Source organism: Balaenoptera acutorostrata, chromosome 4 (genome assembly GCF_949987535.1).
Source record: "Balaenoptera acutorostrata chromosome 4, mBalAcu1.1, whole genome shotgun sequence".
Classification (NCBI taxonomy): Eukaryota; Metazoa; Chordata; class Mammalia; order Artiodactyla; family Balaenopteridae; genus Balaenoptera; species Balaenoptera acutorostrata.
Window position 1 is genome coordinate 105,372,303 of NC_080067.1, and position 11,020 is coordinate 105,383,322.

Below are 11,020 nucleotides of genomic sequence, written 5' to 3' on the forward strand. Positions count from 1 at the left end.
ATTTGTTGAAAATTGTAACATTATAGTCTGAAACATAGTTACTAGTGTATTACACCCTGACATAATTGTGACCTCAAGGGTAATTATTTAGTTCATTCCTGATGGAACCAAATAGCTTAGATTTTGGAACGCATTTTACCATACTCTCTTCTTTTGAACTTGTTTATTTGACTGACATATCATCATGTTTTAGTAATTTAATGTTATATATGATATGGCCATTTTCTATTTTCTCAGTATTCCTTCATTTTGAAAAAGGTTTAATGACATTAAAATCAGTTGTCTATATGGGATGATAATTTGTTTCATAATGTTATGAAGTCTTCTTCATAATTTTTTTCACAACATTTATTACTTCCTTATTTCTTAGACTATAAATAAAAGGGTTTAATAAGGGAATCACTAGAGTATAAAAAATGGCAACAGGTATATCTTTATCTTCTTCATTACCTGACTTTGGTAGAACATACATGAAAAGAAGAGAACCATAGAATAATGAGACAGAGAGAAAGTGGGATGCACAAGTAGATAAGGCTTTGCCTTTTCCCTCTTTGGATTTCATCTTGAAAATTGTGAAAAGTATGAAAAGGTAAGAGATTATTACTATAGTAATAGTGAAGATTAAAACTGACCCTGCAAAGATAAACAGCAACAATTCATTGATATAAGTATCCACACAGGAGAGCCTGTATAATGGAAGGACATCACAAAAAAAGTGTTTGATTTGATGAGATCCACAGAAAGTTAATCTGAACAGAAACCCTATTTGAATCGTGGCATGCAGGTTTCCAGCTATGTAGGCCCCTGTGATCATCTGAATGCAGAGTTTCTTTGACATCATGGTGTGGTACTGCAGTGGGTTGCAGATGGCCACATAGCGATCATAGGCCATTGCTCCTAGGAGAAAGCAATCTGCAGTTTCAGCAAGGCAGAGAAAATAAGATTGTGCCATGCATTCGTAGAGGGAAATCATTCTATCTTTAGAAAAGAAGTTCTCTAGCATCTTGGGGGTAATGGCACTGGAACAACAGGAATCCATCAGAGCGAGATTACCCAGAAAGATGTACATTGGTGTGTGAAGACGACGCTCTGAAACTATCAGTGCCACCAGGCCAAGATTCCCCACCATGGTGATGAGATAGATGGCAAGGAACATCAGAAACAGAAAGGTCTTCAGCTCTGGGTGATCTGTAAATCCTATGAGGATAAATTCAGTTGTCAAGGAGTGGTTATCCTCAATCATATCCAACTTCTCTGTTGACACAGAAATTGTGGAGATATAAGATTTGAAATTAGAGTGTGTATAATTTTCCTTTAAAATTTTTCTTTTTACAAGGAGTGGAGCTCTTCTTCAAGCTTCCCCTATTTCCTCTGGGATAGGAACACATACCTGTAGGGGACATTCATTTCTCTGTAATGCCAGCTTTTAAGATCTTGACTCTGAAACTCAGGATTCCCAAGAACATTTTGGTAATTCTAAGGAGGATGCTTATAGTGGAAAAGCCTTGTCTTTATGAATTTATGAAGAATACTCTACATATCTAGGCCATCCATATTTGATTCAGTGTTCCCAACTAATGTGTGTCAGTTTTTATATCAGAGTTCCTTAAAATATATATCAAGCCACTTTTCATGTAGATATATATATTTTTAAATTGAGCAAATATTTTTCATGTACTCTCTCCATAGAGTGAATATTTGAATAGTGTACACAGATATGTTAAATTTATATCTTAGGAATTGCATGAAAATCACTAAGGATGAAGGAGGGGACTGTTCATCTTTAAAGAAAATTACCTTAGAAAGCTAAGAAAATAAATACCTATAGATTATCATCTCTTTCATCCATTTTCCCTGTGTCATGCTAAATCCATTATTCTCTGAATGCGGCCAGATATCTAAATCCTTTCCTCTTTTATGTAAAGCATAGTTTTTATATAATGATACTAATATCGTTTACTCAGTGCCCCAGACTACACCAATCTCCATTTTTTGAAACATCAAGAGCGTCTTATATACCCAATGCAATCTAGAATTGCTTGTGTATAATCTAACATTGCTTTTTTTTCATATGTGCATGCACAATTTCCCTTTTATACTGTAGGTATTTTGAGGTTTTCTGTGACTATACTTCTTATAACAGCTGTACAGTGCTATGGGATTAAAAACATGATTGATTCCAGTCCTACCTCCAGTTCAGTGACCTGGGATGGGTGAACCTGTTTTCAGTATCTACCAGTGATACTTAGTGAATTATTTTGTATCTGCAAATTGAGATTTAATTTTGAAGAACAGTTTACAAAAGACATCATTCAAAATTCATTGTTTCAAAAAAAATCTGTGTATCTTTCTTTTACCTGAATTAATGTATCTACTATTTTTCTGTTTCCTAAGAAAATTATGTAAGATTTTCTGAAGTATGTCACAGTACATTAAAAGTTAATAAATAAAAGTAAGCCATGCCTTTATACTTTAGTTTTCTAACACTTAGAAATAGAGAAAATTCTTTAAATCTTAATATGATTTGTGAGAAGAAATTTTGTTTTCCTTTAAAAGGCTACTTTCTACTATTATTTAGTGACCTACAAGACATATTGACTGCGTGTCTAATCATATAAATTCTTTGGTCAAAATGGTTTATTTCAGTTTCAAAACACCGGCACTGGCTAAAAGTTTTATTTACTTTTTGTTTTAAAATATTAAACATATGCCACTTTATTATTCAGTTGATACAAATAACTTTCTATGTGCATACCTGAATTATATAACAGAATTACATTCTGTCCTTACCTGTATATTTTGAAGTTCTACCTTATAATCAGAGAGGTCAGCATAAACTAGGTCAGCATCCTAGTTTCTCATAGTCTTCAGTTTTGAGAATAGCTAGAATGATAACTAAATAGTTGAAATCTAATAACAACAAAAAATGCTTAATAATTCAGAAAAATAAAAATTAATTGATGTTAATATTAAAAGGAAAAGTAAACTAGAATATTCCTCTTAGAATATTCCTCTTACCTAGATTACACTGAGAAGTGTTTTGTAACACCTCGTTTTTTGCTTTGTGGTATTAGGTCTAAAAGAATTTCAGAATATAAACCTTGGTCTTTAAAACGTTGGGATTAAAAGAATAAATATCTGGGAGACTACTAATAGGTCAGTGTCAATAATTATTTTCCTTAAAATGAACATATAAAATTTCCATCAAATGCTAAAGGGATTTCCTTGTAATGACTTCAGTGTATTTCTATTGGGAGATTAGGTCACAAAGACATACACTACCTGATGTTAATTAAAGATAACCTCTGAAAAAGTTAAAGACCTTCATTAAAGTCACTAATGTAATTTGAGATCATGTTGCTGATCTTAGGTAACTGACTTCATTTTTACAATTCTTTTCATTCTTTGCGTAAAATGTAAAATGAGCAGAAGAGACAGATTGGTTTCACCTCCTACTGGAGGAATTAACATGTTTATGAGATTTTAATATGTTTTATAAAAGATGATTGAATATTTTTTAAACTTTTTATTTTGAAATAATTTCAGATTTACATAAAAGTTGCAAGAATAGTACAAAGAATCCTCTATTCTCTTCAGACTCCTCAAATGTTAATATATTGCCACATTTGCTTTATCTATTTATCTATCCCTAAATAGTTTAGTGTATATTTCCTAAAAACAAGGACATTCTCTTTTATAACTATGATATAAGTATCATAATCAGGAAATTAATACTAAATGGCCTTAACAATACAATACAATACTAAATGGCCTTAACTTTGACAATTATACTAATAACATTCATTATAAGCTAAGAAAATCCAGGACCATGAGTTACATTCAGTTGTCATGTCTCAATTCTTCTTTATTTGGGAACAATTCCTCAGTTGTTCCTTGTCCTTTATGATCTTAACATTTTTGAAGAGTACATTTTTTAACTTAAATTTTATTTAATTTATTTTTTTATACAGCAGGTTCTTATTAATTATCTATTTTATACATATTAGTGTATATATGTCAATCCCAATCTCCCAATTCATCACACCAGCCCCCAACCCCCCACCATTTCCCCACCTTGGTATCCATACATTTGTTCTCTACATCTGTGTCTCTATATCTGCCCTGCAAACTGGTTCATCTGTACAATTTTTATAGGTTCCAAATATATGTGTTAATATACAATATTTGTTTTTCTCTTTCTGACTTACTTCACTCTAAATGACAGTCTCTAGATCCATCCATGTCTCTACAAATGACCCAGTTTTGTTCCTTTTTATGGCTGAGTAATATTCCATTGTATATATGTACCACAACTTCTTTATCCATTGGTCTGTCGATAGGCATTTAGGTTGCTTCCATGACCTGGCTATTGTAAATAGTGCTGCAATGAACATTGGGGTGCATGTGTCTTTCTGAATTATGGTTTCTTCTGGGTATATGTCCAATAGTGGGATTGCTAGGTCATATGGTAATTCTATTTTTATTTTTTTAAGGAACCTCCACATTGTTCTCCATAGTGGCTGTATCAATTTACATTCCCACCAACAGTGCAAGAGGGTTCCCTTTTCTCCACACCCTCTCCAGCATTTGTTTGTAGATTTTCTGATGATGCCCATTCTAGCTGGTGCGAGGTGATACCTCATTGTAGTTTTGATTTGCATTTCTCTAATAATTAGTGATGTTGAGCAGCTTTTCATGTGCTTCTTGGCCATTTGTATGTCTTCTTTGGAGAAATGTCTATTTAGGTCTTCTGCCCATTTTTGGATTGGGTTGTTTCTTTGATATTGAGCTGTATGAGCTGTTTATATATTTTGGAGGTTAATCCTTTGTCTGTTGATTCGTTTGCAAATATTTTCTCCCATTCTGAGAGTTGTCTTTTCGTCTTGTTTGTAGTTTCCTTGGCTTTGCAAAAGCTTTTAAGTTTCATTAGGTCCCATTTGTTTATTTTTGTTTTTATTTCCATTACTCTAGGAGGTGGATCAAAAAAGATCTTGCTGTGATTTATGTCAAAGAGTGTTCTTCCTATGTTTTCCTTCAAGAGTTTTATAGTGTCCAGTCTTACATTTAGGTCTCTAATCCATTTTGAGTTTACTTTCGTGTATGGTATTAGGGAGTGTTCTAATTTCATTCTTTAACATGTAGCTGTCCAGTTTTCCAAGCACCACGTATTGAAGAGGCTGTCTTTTCTCCACTGTATATCCTTGCCTCCCTTGTCATAGATTAGTTGACCATAGGTGCGTGGGTTTAATCTCTGGGCTTTCTATCCTGTTCCATTGATATATATTTCTATTTTTGTGCCAGTACCATATTGTCTTGCTTAATCTAGCTTTGTAGTATAGTCTGAAGTCAGGGAGTCTGATTCCTCCAGCTCCGTTTTTTCCCTCAAGACTGCTTTGGTTATTCGGAATCTTTTGTGTTTCCACACAAATTTTAAAATTTTTTGTTCTAATTCTGTAAAAAACGCCATCAGTAATTTGATAGGATTGCATTGAATCTGTACATTGCTTTGGGTAGTATAGTCATTTTGACAATATTGATTCTTCCAATTCAGTAACATAGTATATCTCTCCATCTTTTGGTATCATCTTTAATTTCTTTCATCAGTGTCTTATAGTTTTCTGCATACAGGTCTTTTACCTCCATAGGTCGGTTTATTCCTAGGTATTTTAGTCTTTTTGTTGCAATGATAAATGGGAGTGTTTCCTTAATTTCTCTTTCAGATTTTTCATCATTAGTGTATAGGAATGCAAAAGACGTTAATTTTGTATCCTGCAACTTTACTAAATTCATTGATTAGCTCTAGTAGTTTTCTGGTGGCATCTTTAGGATTCTCTATGTATAGTATCCTGTCATCTGCAAACAGTGACACTTTTACTTCTTCTTTTCCAATTTGTATTCCTTTTATTTCTTTTTCTTCTCTGATTGCCATGGCTAGAACTTCCAAAACTATGTTGAATAATCGTGGTGAGAGTGGACATCCTTGTCTTGTTCCTGATCTTAGAGGAAATGCTTTCAGTTTTTCACCATTGAGAATGATGTTTGCTGTGGGTTTGTCGTGTATAGCCTTTATTATGCTGAGGTAGGTTCCCTCTATGCCCACTTTCTGGAGAGTTTTTATCATAAATTGGTGTTGAATTTTTTCAAAAGCTTTTCCTGCAACTATTGAGATGATCATATGGTTTTTATTCTTCAGTTTGTTAATATGGTGTATCACATTGATTGATTTGCGTATATTGAAGAATCCTTGCATCCCTGGGATAAATCCCACTTGATCATGGTGTATGATCCTTTTAATGTGTTGTTGGATTCTTTCTTTTTGCTGGTATTTTGTTGAGGATTTTTGCATCTATATTCATCAGTGATATTGGTCTGTAATTTTCTTTTTTTGTAGTATCTTTGTCTGGTTTTGGTATCAGGGAGCTGGTGGTGTCATAGAATGAGTTTGGGAGTGTTCCTTCCTCTGCAATTTTTTGGAAGAGTGTGAGAAGGATGGGTGTTAGCTCTTCTCTAAATCTTTGATAGAATTCACCTGTGAAGCCATCTGGTCCTGGACTTTTGTTTGTTGGAAGATTTTAAATCACAGTTTCAATTTCATTACTTGTGATTGGTCTGTTCATATTTTCTATTTCTTCCTGATTCAGTCTTGGAAGGTTATACCTTTCAAAGAATTTGTCCATTTCTTCCAGGTTGTCCATTTTACTGGCATAGAGTTGCTTGTAGGAGTCTCTTAGGATGCTTTGTATTTCTGCGGTGTCTCTTGTAACTTCTCCTTTTTCATTTCTAATTTTATTGATTTGAGTCCTCTCCCTCTTTTTTTTGATGAGTCTGGCTAATGGTTTATGAAATTTGTTTATCTTCTCAAAGAACCAGCTTTTAGTTTTATTGATCCTTGCTATTGTTTTCTTTGTTTCTATTTCATTTATTTCTGATCTGATCTTTATGATTTCTTTCCTTCTGCTAACTTTGGGTATTTTTTTGTTCTTCTTTCTCTAATTAGCAAGGAAACAAGTTATCTTTACCATGTAAATATCTGATAGGCACTGCCTTAACCAAGTTACCAAAGTCAGCATCACCAGTAACAAGACAAAATGACGTTATGGGTCTTGTGATGCAAGAAGGAAATCATATTACACCTATTATCGTTGAAACGTTTAATTGTAATCTAACCATGAGGGAATGTCATAAAAACAGATTGTGGGATATTTTTCATGACATCTGACCTGAACATTTGAAAGTTTAAATGTCATGAAAGGAAGGAAACGCAGGAAGATTCTTCTAGATTAAAGGAGACTAAAGAATGATAATAACTGAATATAAATAATGACCTTAAATTGAATTCTTGATGGGAAAATTAAATCACTATAGAGGCTAATTTTGGCAAAATAGAAAAAAATTGGAATATAAATTTTATATTAGATGATGTTAAATTTCTTGGGGATAATGATATTATGATAATGTTGGGAATGTCTTTGTGCTTTTGAGATGTATGTTGAAGTATTTATGGGTAAACTGTCATGTCATCGTATACACACACACATATATGAATTAAATGTACTAAATGTATTAAATGTATAACAGTTGTTTAATCTTAGTTTTAAAAAATCTGTGGACATTCTCTCAACATTTCTGTAGGTTTGAGTATTTTTAAAAATAAATTTGGACATTCACAGAAAGATAGACAAGATGAAAAGGCAGAGGGCTATGTACCAGATGAAGGAACAAGATAAAACCCAAGAAAAACAACTAAATGATGTGGAGATAGGCAACTTTCCAGAAAAAGAATTCATAATAATGATAGTGAAGATGATCTAGGACCTCGGAAAAAGAATGGAGGCAAAGATCGAGAAGATGCAAGAAATGTTTAACAAAGACCTAAAAGAATTAAAGAACAAACAAACAGAGATGAACAATACAATAATCAATAGCAGAATAACTGAGGAAGAAGAATGGATAAGTGACCTGGAAGACAGATATGTTAGTGCATATATGTGGAACATAGAAAAATGGTACAGATGAACTGGTTTGCAGGGCAGAAATTGAGACACAGATGTAGAGAACAAACGTAGGAAAACCAAGAGGGGAAAGCGTTGGGGGGGGTGGTGGTGGTGGTGTGATGAATTGGGTGATTGGTATTGACATGTATACACCGATGTGTATGAAATTGATGACTAATAAGGACCTGCTGTATAAAAAAATAAGTAAAATAAAATTCAAAAATAATAATAAATAAATTTGAAGGAAAATGTCTTTGATCCACATCTTTCTTGAACCTCTGCTCTATTCTCTGCCCACTTAACATCTTAGCTTTCTTTTTTTAATCAGAAAAAGCATAGCTGTTTTTATTAAATCAAGAATACTAAACTACTCTGATTTGCTAGATTTACCTAAATTATGTGATCTTGAATTCTTATAATATTTGAATTAGTTTCTTTCTTTCTTTTTTTTAAATTGCTTTACAATGTTGTGCTAGTTTCAGATATATGGCAAAGTGATTCAGTTATACTGGGTTACCCGAACGAACTTTTGGCCAACCCAAAGCATACATATATATCTATTTTTTTCATATTCTTTTCCCTTATAGGTTATTACAAAATATTAAGTATACTTCCCTGTGCTATACAGTAGGTCCTCGTTGGTTATCTATTTTATATATAGTAGTGTGTATATGTTAATCCCAAACTCCTAATTTACCCTTCCCCCCCTTTCCACTTTGGTAACCATAAATTTGTTTTCTGTGTCTGTGGGTCTATTTCTGTTTTATATATAAGTTCATTTATACCATTTTTTTAGATTTCACATATAAGAGATATCATATGATATTTGCCTTTGTCCTTCTGGTTTACTTCACTTAGTATGATAATCTCTAGGTCCATCCATGTTGCTGCAGGTGGCATTATTTAATTACTTTTTATGGCTGACTAATATTCCATTATATAAATATACCATATCTTCTTTATCCATTCATCTGTCGATTGACATTTAGGTTGCTTCCATGTCTTGGCTATTGTATATAGTGCTACGGTGAACACTGGGGTACATGTGTCTTTTTGAATTATGATTTTCTCGGCATATACACCCAGGAGTGGGATTGCAGGTTCATATGGTAGTTCTACTTTTAGTTTTTTTTTTTTTTTTTTTTTTTTAATTATTTATTTATTTATTTATTTATTTTTGGTTGTGTTGGGTTTTCGTTTCTGTGCGAGGGCTTTCTCTAGTTGTGGCAAGCGGGGGCCACTCTTCATCGCGGTGCGCGGGCCTCTCACTGTCGCGGCCTCTCTTGTTGCGGAGCACAGGCTCCAGACGCGCAGGCTCAGTAGTTGTGGCTCACGGGGCCAGTTGCTCCGCGGCATGTGGGATCTTCCCAGACCAGGGCTCGAACCCGTGTCCCCTGCATTGGCAGGCAGATTCTCAACCACTGCGCCACCAGGGAAGCCCCTACTTTTAGTTTTTTAAGGAACCGCCATACTGTTCTCCATAGTGGCTGTACCAATTTACCTTCCCACCAATAGTGCAAGAGGGTTCCTTTTTCTCCACACCCTCTCCAACATTTATTGTTTGTAGACTTTTTGATGATGCCCATTATGACCAGAGTGAGGTGATACCTCATTGTAATTTTGATTTGCATTTCTCTTATAATTAGTGATGTTGAGCATCTTTTCATGTGCCTTTTGGCCATCTGTATGTCTTCTTTGGAGAAATGTCTATATAGATCTTCTGTCCATTTTTTGATTGGTTTTTTTTTTTTTTTTTTGAGCTGTAGGAGCCATTTGTATATTTTGGAGATTAATCACTTGTCAGTCACATCATTTGCAAATATTTTCTCCCATTCTGTAGGTTTTCTTTCTGTTTTGTTCATAGTTTCCTTTGCTGTACAAAAGCTTTTAATTAGGTCCCACTTGTTTATTTTTGTTTTTATTTCTGTTACTCTAGGAGACTGACCCAAAAAGTATTGCTGCAATTTATGTCAAAGAGTGTTCTGCCTATGTTTTCCACTAGGAGTTTTTTAGTATCTGGTCTTACATTTAGGTCTTTAATAAATTTTGCATTTATTTTTGTGTTTGGTGTTAGAGAATCTTGAAAATTATCCTCTCATGCTACTTTTACTTATTTATGTTACGTGTAGTGTGATTTAGTGGTTAAAAACATGCATTATGAAGCCTGATAACCTAAATTTGATTCCTGAGCTCCACTTTAGTATTTCTGTGGATAAATTATAGAACATCTCTGCCCCTCATAAATTTTTTAAGTGGAGTTGTATGAAATTAAAATAGTGTAGTAAATGTGTAACCAAATAAATGTTCTGAATATTTGAATAGATACAAGGTGAAAAGTTATTTATAAACAAAAGAATGAGGATTAATTTAAAATAGAGTATAAAAATGAGAGATAAAGGAAGAGACATAAATATTTCAGTTACTATTCATTTACAAATAAAGCATCTTTTCCAAACAGGCTTAAACGTTAAGAAGATCTGTTGGATTATACAGCCAGGAGAATTGTTTATTCTAATTTCTCTGGGTTTGTTTCTCTGTGATTCACACAGCTATGCCCTCCATTGTGTATTTTTTTAAAATTAATTAATTAATTTATTTTTGGCTGCGTTGGGTCCTCTTTGCTGCGCACAGGCTTTCTCTATTTGCAGCGAGCCGGGGCTACTCTTCGTTGTGGTGCACGGACTTCTCATTGCGGTGGCTTGTCTTTGTTGTGGAGCACAGGCTCTAGGCATGCAGGCTTCAGTAGTTGTGGCGCATAGGCTTAGTTGCTCTGTGGCATGTGGGATCTTCCCGGACCAGGGCTCGAACCTGTGTCCCCTACATTGTTGTGGTACTGCAGTGGGTTACATATGGCCACACAGCGATCATAAGCCATTGCTGCCAGGAGAAAGCAATCTGCAGTCAGCAAGACAGAGAAAATAAAATTGTGTCATTCATTTGTAGAGGGAAATCATTCTGTCTTTAGAAAAGAAGTTCTCCAGCATCTTAGGGGTAATGGCTCAGGAACAACAGGAATCTGTCAGAGC

The 11,020-nt window shown here is 34.1% G+C and overlaps 1 protein-coding gene across 1 annotated transcript; it reads right to left on the reverse strand.

Moving 5' to 3' along the window:
* Positions 1–313: 313 nt before the first annotated feature.
* On the reverse strand, positions 314–1,243 carry LOC114237019 (olfactory receptor 5K3-like). Its single transcript, XM_028165124.2, has one exon. The coding sequence runs from the start codon at positions 1,241–1,243 to the stop codon at positions 314–316; it is 930 nt and encodes a 309-aa protein (XP_028020925.2).
* Positions 1,244–11,020: the final 9,777 nt, after the last annotated feature.